This window comes from Argopecten irradians, chromosome 5 (genome assembly GCF_041381155.1).
Source record: "Argopecten irradians isolate NY chromosome 5, Ai_NY, whole genome shotgun sequence".
Classification (NCBI taxonomy): Eukaryota; Metazoa; Mollusca; class Bivalvia; order Pectinida; family Pectinidae; genus Argopecten; species Argopecten irradians.
This window is the reverse complement of record NC_091138.1, coordinates 30,129,205-30,143,561: the sequence shown is the minus strand read 5'-3', so window position 1 is coordinate 30,143,561 and position 14,357 is coordinate 30,129,205. Positions and strand designations below refer to the sequence as shown.

Below are 14,357 nucleotides of genomic sequence, written 5' to 3'. Positions count from 1 at the left end.
AGTGTCTAAATGTTTCTTCAGGGATGAATGAGTGAATGCTTTGATTATTGTGTATTTTGATGTCACATGCAAGAAGGAATCAAGTGAAGGTCAAATGTAACATACATTGTTTGCTTTGCTTCAGGAAATTGTTAAAACTCACATGCCTTGTTCCATGCCTTGTTTACTTTGGCTCCCATGTAACTGACCCATGTACCTTGTTTTTCAGTCCTCCAATATGAGCTACCCACATTCACCCTTACCAGGAAACCCAACACCCCCAATCACCCCGGGGGCAGTACAGTCCCCATACCCAGGCCCCATGGGTATCAAGAAAGGTAAGATGCACATCTAACTTATCCATATTATTGTTAATCCCATTTAATCATGTCATAATCAGGTTGTAATTTTAAAAGTTTTCCAATAGGACAGTTATGAAGTTTGGTTTAGTGAGTTAGCAACCAAATTTCCATATTAAAATTGTATTTTATGTTAAATTTTAAACCCCTTAGCAGTTTGGTTAATTCTCTGGTATTGTACCCAATGTTTTAACCATGTCCAAATTATCAAGGTTCCTCTTATTGCCCCAACAACATTCATCATAGTCTTTCATTCGTCACAACCAGAATGAGAGGACATTTTATCTAGAAATTTACAAAACAAGGTTTTTCATTCTGTATGTGAATCCGACATTAGTGATTATTTTAATTGATTATCTATTGGGAGAGTAAATATGATTTTACTGTTCCAGATTTGGACGAGTTACGTCTGACCTTTCCCGTCAGAGATGGGGTGGTATTACCTCCGTTCAGACTGGAACACAACTTGGCAGTCAGCAACCACGTCTTCCATCTGAGGGAATCTGTGTTCCAGACCCTCATGTGGAGGTAAGTTAATCATTAGCTTTCTTTCTGGATCATAAAAGGAGAGGCAACTCGTGCAGTGTCATTTTGTGACATTTAGTCATAAATGTGCAAGGGGAGGTTACTCTAACATTATGAACAATAGTAGCAACTTGTGCCTTCAGCTGGTTGTTATTTCATGTTTGTATTTTCTGTTTGAACAGATCTGACCTGGAACTACAATTGAAATGTTTCCACCATGAAGATCGACAGATGAACACAAACTGGCCTGCATCTGTGACAGTTAGTGTTAATGCTACTCCACTCAACATTGAGCGAGGAGAAAACAAAACCTCTCACAAACCACTTTACCTCAAGGGAGTGTGTGCGCCAGGTCGCAACACGATACAGATCACCGTGACGGCTTGCTGTTGTGTAAGTTTGGCACTAAATTCACTCACTTAACTCTCAAATATAATACCTTGCAAAATATCTTTTAAAATATTTGGGAAAAGAATAAAACATCACAAGAGTATAATCAAATATAGCTTGTCATTTGATTTTGTTATTGTGTGTCCAGGTTTTGACTTTGTCCTGTTTTTCGTTTCAGTCCCACCTATTTGTGCTACAGCTGGTCCATCGACCGAGTGTTAGATCAGTGTTACAGGGACTCTTGAGAAAACGACTGCTTCCTGCTGAACATTGTATTACAAAAAGTATGTTGATATTTGGATTTGCCATTTATAGTTTTAGTATGATTTTTTTATCATATTTGCTGTAATTAGAGCCAATGGCATTTCAAAATGTTACAAAGGGGCGCTTATTAAGCTTCCAAAGTTGAAGTTGTGATAAAAAAAACTCTGTGTAAATTTTTATCCACAAAATATTTTTATTAAGAGACTGTATTGAATGAATGGCAGCGAAAAAGCTTAAAAATTCAAACTTTTAACAAAAACAAGTATTATAGTATTGTTTTCTTGCTTTGTAGTTAAAAGAAACTTCAGCAATGTTGCATCTGGTGGTGGCTCATTGAATGGAGAAGATGGAGTGGAGCAAACAGCAATCAAAGTGTCACTTAAATGTCCCATCACCTTCCGAAGAATCACCTTACCTGCGCGGGGACATGAATGTAAACACATACAGGTAAGTTATGTGAACTGTTAGGAAGGATTTATTATTCGGATTATTTCCCATAAACGATGTTGGGGATGGCATTATAGTCCGTACTTGTTTCACATTTATGCTTCTGCAGTAGATATTTTGGTATTTTAACTCATTCACCCCTGAAAATTCACAATGAACTGTTCCATTATTTGCATTAGAAGAGTTCAATGTTGTCTTCAGGGGTGAGTGAGTTAAGATGTTAAAGCTTTCTCTTTTACTGGAGTTATAAGATACAAATTTATGGTGTCATGTACCTTTTTGTGTTTTAAGTATCGGATTTAACACAAAGAATCCTGTAAAAAAAAAAACCAACATATTTTCAGCATATACATGCTAAATTGTGCATTGTCTTGTAAATTGTAATAAGGAAAAGAGATATGACTTGATTTTCTGATATTACAGTGCTTTGATTTGGAATCCTATCTACAATTGAATTGTGAAAGAGGATCCTGGCGATGTCCTGTTTGCAAGTAAGTATAAACATGGAAAGATCATGTTGACATAAAAGATACATTTTCTGTTGTAAACCTTTATTGCTTAAACTGAAAGTAGAATATTTTGAAATTTAGAAATGCGCATCAACGGGTTTGTATTTGCCATAACAGGCTCACTTTCTGTAAAAGACATAGCTTAAAGATGCTCCACCGTTGACAAATGGTATTTTATCACTATCAAAAACAGCAGCAGACGATTTAGTATTTTTCTTCAGTTAAAAAAGTTACTTACTTTACACCATTACCACTGTTGAAAAGTCTGAGCTTCTTATCTTACTTCAAGTTAAAAATATAATAATAATTAATTGCATCCCGAAAAAATTCCATGGCACTGTATCCTATATGGAATGAAGTACTGATTGCACATGACCCAAAGGCAAAATAAATTATTTTATATTATTTTTTGTATTAATAAGACTTATGTATACACGATTAAACACTAATTATTGTTTAAATGATGAATATCATTTATGCTCTTGTCGGCGGTGGAGCATCTTTAAAACGATAATAGAGGACGATAAAAGCTTCCAGTTACACTGAATAAAAGAATGAATGACATGCATTCATAACAGTTTGTTTATCAAAGCTCTACTTTTCAATTCTGTATTTGCATATTACAGAGTTATCTGCTCTTGTGGGTAGGTATTGATTGTACAGTCATGTGTTTGCACGCAACATCATACTTTTCTGAGAAAAAGACGTTAATTGCGCTCATGAAATAATGATGTTACAATTGATACCTACCGGTTAGGGAGCTAACTCTGTAATATGCAATAACGGAATTGTGATAGGAAAGGAAACTGTTTACAGAGTGCCGAACAAAGCTTCTCGTTCCTTGTGTTGTAACTTTGTTTTATAAAGAGTCTCATTGTTATTTACAGTAAAACAGCATTATTAGAAGGGTTAGAAATTGACCAGTATATTTGGGGTATCCTAACCAACCTGTCCAGTACAGAGTTCGAGGAAGTGACGATAGATCCAATGGCAGCCTGGAAACCTGTTCCTCACAAAAGTATCAAAGAGGAGGAGGGAAGTAAGTAACAAAGAATGAGAAAATATGTTACCTTCTCTTTGGCATTAAAGAATAGTAATAACAATAAACGAAACTTTCCATAATATTTTGTACTTACTAAAAATGCCAGTTAAACAGAATTGCTTTATTTCTCCAAATACTGTTATAAGACAAAGTACATACCATTTGGATCCCCTGTGTATTTAGCCAAAGAATATACCAGTTGGATCCCCTGTGTATCTAGCCAAAGTATATCTATTGAAAAATTAATTGTAACATTTGTAATTATTTTACAGCGAGTGATGCATGTGCAAATGCACGGTGGGCCAAGGCAATGTCTCCGACAAGTATGCAGTTACCAACTATGAACTCGTGGGATTCAGGACGACAGTCTTCACCGTTCCAAATGCGGCCTTCATCACAAGGTACATTATTTTGTCATGCAGTAGTAATCTACAAATCACTTGCATGATATTCTGGCCCCAATATCTCAAACAAACTGTAGTTTAAACACTTCCAGGAACATGTAGATCTGACTTAATTTTGTTTTGTATGTTGGTACTTTTTGTTTTAAGAAATTTTCCACTTACTTTTATCTGTTTTCAGCGTGTTTTGGAGGATATACTGTATTTAAAAGTATATATGTATTAACGAGTGTGTTTATGTTGCCAGGACCAGTATATCCTTCGATGCCAGGCGGGGAGGTGATGCCAGGGGGACCGCCTCAACCAGGCAACTATCCCCCACACCAGGGAGGACCAAACGATTACCCGCATTCGGGACCTCTGTCACACATGCCCCCCTCGGGGCACCCCACGGGAGATTCTAGTGTTATCAACAATACAAACTCTAACGATATGCATTCTGCGGATATCAAGCCGCCAACATTGCACAACTCAGGCAATTATCCATCACCTGTGTCTGTGATGAGTCCAAGTGGGGACCATAGGTTACACGGGGAGGGGCCAGGTACACCTACAACTCCACAAACTCTTAATCATAGTGGAGGGGGAGGATCATCACACCCTCTCTCCCATCCTTCACAAACAAATAATAGTTTAAACAAAACGTCCACGAATGGAGACACAAGTGCGAGTGACTTTAACTTTGACCCGGCTCCTATTCTAGAAAGTGATGGTGATCCAACTCTTGATGTAAGTATAAAGTCTTTGTTACGAACCATATGAAGATTTACTTGGAATTCATTGTTTCATGTACAACATTACAAGACGACATGATCGATTTACCATATATTAAACTAGCATAATATTTGCCTTGCCAATAGTTAATCGTTTGAAAAGCTGCTTCAATCCATTCTGTCTGCATTTAAACTATAAGTACAATATTATTTCAATGTGCTAACTGTATATTTTAATCTACTTGTTTGATCTCTAGAGTTAAACAGTCAGCTTCCATGGTAGCTATTTTATCACTATATTGATTCTATTGTATCTTTCCTCCTTATTCCAGTTGCAACTTGACAATCTTGGAGACCCTATTGAATTATTATCATATCTCGGACCTCCGGAAAGTTCAAGTTCGCCAGCACCAAACAGTGGAAATAGAAACAATCAAAGCAATAGCACCACAAATGCCACAGACGATCTTCTAGCCCTGTTTGAGTGATATGTTGGTTGCCATAACAACCAAATTGCAAAGATCTAGAGCAAAATCATTGTGCAAAACATTTAATGCAATATTATTGTTGTTACAGCTGTTGAAAAAAAAAGTTACATAAAAGAAAAAAAACTATATTTAACTTTACATTACACAAATAGAAGTGAAGGAAAGGAAGAGACTTTCAGACAAGAAATCACTTCATTTGATCACCCGACCAGGAATTATTTTTACACATCATTCATCATCATGGATTTACTTATCACCTCATAATTGTTTTAAGAAAAGAAATCATAGTCTTCATCACTTTGAAGGCCAGTGTGATATATGTGCATGGAAAGTGACCATGATAGATTCATTTTTATAGTGATAATTCGTGACGAAAACTTATTTATTGTGGGCCTGTACCACTGTTTATATGTTACAAGTGGCACCGCATCTTATGGTAAGGTACGATACGGAGGGCGAAATTGGAAGGAGATTCTGTGACAGTTATGATGTGCAGTAGCCTCCCTTAGCACAAGATGGAACTATCTGGCTGAACTGCATATGGAAGCCAAATGGAACCAAAAAGTCATAGGGGCTTAGCAGCCACCTCTAGATACAATGACCTTCATATGTCCTTGAAGTAAAGGAGTGGTTAGTGACACTTAGATCTGAGTGACTAGTGGAGAGACAGACGTGCTATAGTTAGAAACTGTCCCCCTCCACTGAACTGGCTTGACCTGTTGACCAGGATCCTAGAACGGTCAGTCTAAAAGGTCCTAGGATACTTGCCAAAACCAAGAAAGACAAACAAAAAACAGTTTTTAACTGGTGATATCTGACCTGTATTTATTGATGTAAAATGTGCATTATTGAACTAATTATGGACATCCATGTTCATACTGGGCAGCAAATGGTCTTGGAAATATTCTGTGAATTATGAAAATAATTAAGATGATTATATATATTTAATGAAACCCCAACCTCCCTGTATGTGTGTACATTGTGTAATATATTCCAAGGGCCAAATGCACATTGCGTACTTAATTTTATGTTTTCTTTTTTTTCGTTATGATTTATTTGAATAAGAGAGAGGGTGCAATTGTTTTCTTAAAATGATCACTTTCATTTTACGTGCATAAAACATACATTTCTATAATCATACTTCAGATCATGACTTTGGTGTTTTTAAATGAAATCTTTCTAGAGGCAGCAACATTCAACATGGTGTACAGTTAGATATATAAATTGGTTTATATTTGTTTTCGTTATTATATCAGTAGAATTTTTAAGCAAACTGCAAAACGAGTGCAAGGTTCACCCCAATAATCTGCCTATAAAGCAATACCGGTCACAGAGGGACTGTCCACAGAGTTTTAATCACCTGTATGTACCCACTGTTGCCTTATTTTTTATCTATTTTTATTTACATTCAATCCTTTTGACATAATCAAAACTCTTCCGTATTGTTGAAATAGTTTCTCCCTTCATTATACAGCCTCTGACATCAAGTGCTGCTTTGTTGATAATGATCATACTTTGTTTAAACATGAACATATCCGAATAATTTCTGTTTAGACAATATTTAAACATTCAAAAATTACAACTGGGAACAAGAAATTATCGGTAACTTTCACAACTGTATGACAATTCCTAGCTTTTCCGAATGTAGTTAATTTCTAATGTATACATGTTCACAACCAGCTGTTATTCGTTCTAGCTTATTTAATGTCCTGTCGCACAAAAACTTAAAAACTTGATACCAAAGATATACACCAAATTATATTACCAGTCCTTGTACGGTTAAAAGGGATAACAAATTGTTTCTTTTGTTTTCAATTTGTGCGAGACAAAGATGTTGAAACACAGTCTTAAAAGTTCAAGTACAAATATATAGGTTAAACTTTTAAATTATATATGGAGTAGATTGATTTTTCTTGAACAAATGACAAAAGTTCAAAACAGCTCCCTCCAAAGTTTTTAAATTGTATGAAGACCGTTTGCGTTTTAAATGAAATTCAAATATTCTTATATGGGAGGTTAATTTTTCACTAGTTATATTTAAAAACAAAATAGCAATCTCTATGTGGCAATCGATGATCATATCTTGCAATTGTTTTATCATATTATTTCACTGCTTAATCATTTCATTTCGCTTGGAGTTGTGTAGAAATCATGGTTGTTGTTCGAGTCTGACTAAGGGGCTTCACTATTTTATAATTTATTTTCATTTCACCAGTATACGTTGACGTTAATAATCTATCCTGTATCGATAGATTATGGCGACAAGCCCCCACGTTATGAGTCTGGTCCCTCCCCCATCCCCTTAGTTTGGCTTGACCTCTACATGTCATAGTAAGACAGATTTATTTTATTACAAAGTTGATTTAGCTTCTTGTAGTAATATTGTAAAGTGTACAAAGTCTTGAAAATTGTATATTAAATGTTATTTATATATGAAACCATCTTGTGAAAAACACTGTTTCGTCCATAAATGTATCCTTTATTATTATCAAGAATTGTACAAACTAAAACCCAAAACAAAACACACGCGTCATGATTTTTTGCCTTATTCCAAGGAACTTTCTCAGATGAGCTTCAGATTATAACACGAGTTCGTAACCGGGGTGGAAACGCCCTGTATTTACTATCAATGTGCCTTCTACTGCACATTTCTCAATTACACTCGACATTTCTTTAAGGTGTATTCTCTGTGGTTCAGTCCCGTAAAGCTCGTTTCGACTAGTCATAAACGTATGAGATTTCAATCGTTTACACTGTAGCATGTGGTCTGTAGCAATTTTGTCAAAATATACATTTCTATTTTAGTAGATTTTTTACACAGCGATTTTAGAAATGGCCCATTGGCGGCCATTTGAAATGTGTTTTTTTGCTTGAGAAGCCATCGTTTTCCATTTTTACTTAAATTGTTTTTACTTAATCACACCGCGTCGCATTTCAGTGTATCCAGTTATTTTGCTGTAAATCTTCACTTTTAATGTGTGAATGAACACTTTTTCACTTTTTTACATTTAATGGTATTGAGCACTTTATTTTTAGTCAAAATATTGAAAATAACATATCAATAGCTCAAAAACGAGCACACGGACATATGTTTTTTTTCCATTTTCTTTCATGGTATGAACTCCTATTTCCAAAAATCTATATGAGAAAAAAAGTTTGATACAAGAAAATTTCTCAATTACACTCTGACAACTTTCCTTTTAACACATTTTTATGGATGATTTATTTTAAAAAAGAAGTTTTATTTTAATATTATTTGATCGGTTTATGGAATCAAATCACCATTTTATGCTACCATTTTAGAAAAAAAAATGTTTTATTAATAAGTCATTTAATGTTTCGGTCATATCAACTTAGAATTACCTGTAACTGGAGGCCGTTATTATAAATTGGTTGCAGTGGTTCTAGTTGATACATTCAATCAAAAACAATGTTGTTAACAAGATCTGAATAAAAGCATTTATTGCTCAACATACATTCCATAGGTACCATGCTGTAATGTCAACGAAGATTCCAAATTATAACAAGATTGAAAAGATAATTGGTCTAGCAAGTTTTATTTAACAGAATAGTGTTGCACTTTCTAAACCATCGTGAAAGATATTTTTACAAGATGTCTTATCTCTAGATTGGCTTTAAAAAAGTGTCATTTTTAGTACATGTGTTTTATTATAAATCAAAAGAAAAATGTGACATTAATTTCCATGACAACATGGTTCATTTTAGCCTTTTTCCTTCTGGTATGGCAGGGGAAATAACCCAGAAGTCTGTAAATAGAATTATTGTACTATTGATATACATTATTATATATTTGTGATTACACAGAGAACAGGATCTAGTAGATTTAGGGAAGCAAACCTAGGTACAAATTAGAACTTTGTGTTGTTTCATATTTGATTTCTTTTTCCTGACGACTGTTCTCATTAAAAGATAAATTATTTGAGAACGTAATTTGATATTATTTATTTTTCACCCTTGCCAACTTACATTTTGTACATGAGCATTTGTGTTAACATGTCTGTTTCTAAAAGGCAGGCATAGGTTAGGGCTTTTTGGTGACCAAATACTTGTTAATTTTGGTACATGTATACCATCATTTGGTGGAACGTTTGCTGGCCAAAAGTTCACACACAAATCAATTACCTGCAAAATTTTCTTTTTGTCAATCATGCAACTGGATAGTGCTTTTAAAATCTGTAAGAAAAATTGCATTAGTTTCTTTAGTTTCTGATTTCGCTGACAGTTATTTGAGAATTAATTAGTGTGAATTGCTGTGAGGTACATCAAGACACTATTGATTGGTAGATAGCTTTTCCTTTTAATGCCATAAAATCTTATCAACAGATAGAGACAACAATATTTAATGAATGAAGTATTTCCTTTTAATGCCATAAAATCTATCAGCAGATAGAGACAACAATATTTAATGAATGAAGTAAAATAGAATTTTGCAGACTCACTTTTGGCCAACATTTGTACCATAAGATGATGTGAACTTAAGTACAGTATAGTACTTTTAAATCTTTAATATATACAGGATTTGACACCGATTTCCTTCCTAAAGTCAAACATGTATCCCAAAGAACCGAACATACATATTCTATAAAGCAATAGATAACATTTTTCTGCATGAGATTTTGTTTCACAAAATTGTTTCACTTACAAATCCAGCAATTATTTTTCTGTTTGCAAGACATAGATGGATAGCTTTTGTGTAGATTTTTGTGACACGAAAACTCTTAAAGGAAGAAATATTAGACTAAATTTACAAGGCATCATAGATTTTTACATTGAAAATGAAGAAAGTCAAAAAATTGTATGATTTAACTTCTGAGTGATTTATTTATGCACACTCAGAGATTGATGATTAAAAAACAAATTTCAGAGAATATTTGTGTCCAAATAGACAGATTTCACAACTCCATAAGGCCTTTCGCTCTCAATTAGTATTGCTGTTATTAGTACTACTAGAGGAAGAAGATATACATAGTATTTTTATACAAAGCATAGGTGTCAAATTATCCTTCTGTGCATAAGTAAAAATGAATTGAAATTGTAAGCTCAAGAAAGCTTGCTGATTTCAGATCTTGTTGACGCACGCTCATCAGCTTGGCTGGGACAGTGTTGTGGGGTGGACTCTTATTTATATCAACTATTGTTACCACGTCTACAAAACCCTAATATATACATAATCATTATATATATAAATATATATATATATATTATATATAAACTTGCATAGTATAGCGATCTTCATGTAATATTGTTGTAATTAACAGTCAAATGAGTAAAAAGAAAAAAAATCTTTACAAAATTGAAATCGTGGTGTTGTGTTATGTCTCTTGTTTTCATTCTAAATAATAATCTTTGATAAAACTATATGCTCTTGTTAATGATAGACAAGAGATGTTGACAAGTTAAGAGGATTGCAATTACAAGATGTCGTCGCTTACTGCTCTAAAACACACATGTTTATGAGTTTGTCTTTATCAAAAGTCCCATATCACAATGTAACACCCAGTCATTTAAGGATGTGCCGGGTTTTGGAGAAAGATGGAAGCCAGATTGGTGCCAGGTTTTGGAGAAAGATGGAAGCCAGATTGAAAAAAAAACACTTCATAATCTACCATTATTTGTAGTTTAACAAAATACTCCAATGCAATTTGTTCTCATCATCTAGAAATCAATATCCGGACCGACGGATCCAAACAAACAATAGTACATTGTCCCGTCCGGTTTCACCGGCAGGGGAATAATATATGTAACATATTTTACAAAACAATTGAGTACTATCGAAGTAATACATTTCTAGATGATGACTGTTACTGGAAAGGAGTTAAGGTTGGCAAATGGTTGCGATGATCAGCTGGAGATATACATGTATATAAATATTTTACAGATATGAAAAGATTGTATTGTTTATCCAGCATGAACTGTGTATAAAGAGTATACAAGATGTCTCGGGTAAAATAAGCCTAACTCAAAAATCAAGGTCATCCTACATAGTATTTACAGAAGAAAAGATTGAAAGATCTTTGAGGACTGAACCAATAATTTTGTCAATTCTTTAACTCGCACATTTCGATTGATTCCATTACTAGTGACAACAATGATTGCCTAAAATAGTCAAGCTGTTGAACAGTGGCCTTGATATGACAACCCTTAAACACGAATTTATAAGCACGTGCAGTTTGGTTGTAAAGGAATGAAGCGCCAAGAGTGACAATCTGATTAAAATAAAGATCCTTATTATCACTACGTTTGATAAGAGGATCTGACAACATCCCATTAGGGGTCACGTCAAGATGACCTTTGGAAATGGCCAATCAAAATTTGCACTGCCAGAATCTTGACTGGGGACGAAATAATTTGAAAAAAGCTGTCCGAATTATTCTCGTGTACGCAGTCATCTCGCCCAAAGAGCACAAATAAGCTAAACGTTTACATATACTCGGACGAAATGGCGTTATCAATTGATGTAGCAATGTGTAGAAAGTCTAATAAACGGAGTGGTTATATGGATCTTATTTTAATCAGATTGCAAGAGTGATGACACTGACTATCCTAAACCCGAGACATTTGTAAGCTAACTCAGCTCAACGTATACACGGCACAACTCTGTCCATTCTTTCGTAAGTCATCTGATGATAAGTAAACATCTATTTTAGCAACTGTGCCCTTCGTAGTTGACCTTTTGACCCCAAACTCATCCCCAATCGATGTTACCCAACAATGTTAGAAGTTTTGAGCTAAAGTTATCATATTGAAATGGATACACGATCTGTCTTCCGCCGAGTTCACCAGTGCCCAGCTCAAGTAAACTAGTTTACCCTAGCAAACACATATTTTAATGTTTAACAAATTTACTTCATAGGAGGACAAGACACAACAAAGACCAAACGTGAGTTGTAGAGCAGGGTCGGGAACCATACAGAGGCTTTGCAGTTGTTTGCCAGAAGTGTTTTCAGATTAAAAGTAGTGTTATTAATAACTAATTAGTGTTGATGTGGTTTCTTCTGTAACATTGTTAGAGTGAATATTAATCTGAAACGAAGACATTTAGGGAGAAAGAGGAAGGTGTTTGAATTTTCATTCAATGATATCTATCTTAAAACCGTGTCAACCGATCAAGAGATTTTAGGATGGTGTCTGCACATCTGACGATTTTATCCAATGGTTTAGAAAACAATTATCAGAAAATAGTGAAGTCGTTATTACAAGATGTATCCAATACCAACTTCCAACCAATATATATATAATGTTATGTGTTCTGTCTTTTCTGGTTTATGAGAATAAAGTATTGCCATCTTAATTATCGTTGTACTGCTACATAGGCATCCGAAGATACATCATGAAGTTGGACATAACCAAGCCAACGGAAGTACATACACAATGCTAATTGTAAAGGAGGATGCCTCTTTGGGGAGTTCTACGGCCACTCAGTGATAAACAAAATATTTTGCATGAAAGTAACATATTGCATATTGTATGCTATTCCAAATATTCGGTTTTTTTTCTAGGCTAATGGTAATTTCAGATGTCAAAGGGTGAAAATTTACATGAGTCAATAGTATTTTTTGCAGATTTTGTCTGCAGATCTTTGGTTTGGGAAGTTTTGTTCAGAAAACTGATGAAATATTGAATAATTTGGTCATTTTTTTTCATAATGTGCTGAAAACATGATTTTTAGCGATTTTATAGCTTGAGATTGATGTTTATTTAATACTGCATGTGGATGTTGACATGACCTGCTTATGATGGTTACATCCTAGAATCACATTGGTTGGGTCACGTACACAAATCAGGTCATATTTAATGAATGGTATCATCTGTCCACTAGGCATCCTCTATTTTCCCATGTTTAAAATAGTTTTACAAAATATTTAAACTGGTTTTATGAATGAGCTAATGTCAAGCAACACCTTCAATGAAGGTAATGTCAAGCAACACCTTCAATGAAGGTAGGATGTTAGAATTCTGCTGCCCCACTACATGATTGTAGAAGGCAACTTCATTTGGAATCTTAATTTCTTAGCTACATAGATTGAAATACTTTATTTAATCATTTTAAAGCGTTACAGTGGTGTCAAACACTTTATTTGGATTTGTCACGATCTAGTAAGATTATTTCGTCCTAGGTCACATTTGTTAAGTCACATGCAGAAATTATGTCACATTCAATTAATGGTATAGTCTCTCACCTAAATATCTTCTGGAATTTTCTATGTTTAAAGCAAGTATTCAATCTATTTAAGTTTGTTTGATATGAAAATTTTAGGCATTAACTGCATTGCAAGTATGAGAGATTAGAATTGTGCGTGCTGTCCACTGCATGATCGTAAAAGGCTACTTAATCTGGGATATCAATTATAGTGGCTACCTAGATAAAAAAATATATCGGATTTCCGTCTTAGACGGAAATGGTTTCTTTTTCATGAAGACTTTTCTGTCACTATAAACCAGTTATTTTCAAGATAATATTCTCTCACAGTCAACACTAGATTTGTTAAATACATGTACATGATATTGTTTGCTAGAGCCAAGGTTCCATATTTAGTCGCCTTATACGACCATGCAATGGGCAGCAGGCACAATTTAAACATCATACTTGCAATGTAGGTGTTGCTTGAGGTTATTTCATAAAACAAACTTAAATAGCTTTAACACTTGCTTAAAACACGGAAACCCCAGAAGATGCATACTTTGGAAGACGATACCATTCGTTGAATACGACCTAATTCATCCCTGTCACCCAACCAATGTGATCCTTACATGCCATCATTTAAGCCTATCATGGAAAAATCCAAATAAGCTCTACACATCACTCTAAAGCTATGAAATGGTTGAAAATTTTTCATCGAGGTAGCCACGAAATTAATATTTTAAATTAAGTCGCCTTTTAAAAGCACGCAGTGGGGCAGCAGGCACAATTCTAACATCCTACCTTCAGTGTAGATGTTGCTGATCATTAGCTCATAAAACACACTTTAAAAAAGGTAAAAACCTGCTTTAAACATGTGAAAACAGAGGATGCTTAGTGGACAGATGATACCATTTATTAAATAATATTATTATATGACCTAATTTGTGCACGTGACCCAGTCAATGTGACACTAGAATGTAATCATCTTAAGCAAGTTATGTCCAGATCCACATGCAGTACTTAACATCAAACCAAGCTATCAAATCGTTAGAAATAATGTATTCAGCAAAATTAAGAAAGTTTCAATGCTTAAACAG

General features: G+C 34.4%; 1 protein-coding gene across 9 annotated transcripts in view; it reads left to right on the top strand.

The window, feature by feature from the left end:
* LOC138323494 (zinc finger MIZ domain-containing protein 1-like) overlaps window positions 1–7,555 on the top strand; it is a 146,036-nt gene extending 138,481 nt beyond the window's left edge. For all 9 annotated transcript variants that reach the window (XM_069268142.1, XM_069268137.1, XM_069268138.1 and 6 more), the window contains 10 exons: window positions 209–317; window positions 731–866; window positions 1,046–1,256; window positions 1,432–1,537; window positions 1,810–1,964; window positions 2,388–2,455; window positions 3,361–3,512; window positions 3,788–3,916; window positions 4,164–4,645; window positions 4,962–7,555. In XM_069268142.1, coding sequence (XP_069124243.1) covers window positions 209–317; window positions 731–866; window positions 1,046–1,256; window positions 1,432–1,537; window positions 1,810–1,964; window positions 2,388–2,455; window positions 3,361–3,512; window positions 3,788–3,916; window positions 4,164–4,645; window positions 4,962–5,117 — 1,704 coding nt within the window. In that variant the 3' untranslated portion in view covers window positions 5,118–7,555. The remainder of the gene's footprint in view (window positions 1–208; window positions 318–730; window positions 867–1,045; window positions 1,257–1,431; window positions 1,538–1,809; window positions 1,965–2,387; window positions 2,456–3,360; window positions 3,513–3,787; window positions 3,917–4,163; window positions 4,646–4,961) is intronic.
* The last annotated feature ends 6,802 nt before the right edge of the window (window positions 7,556–14,357 follow it).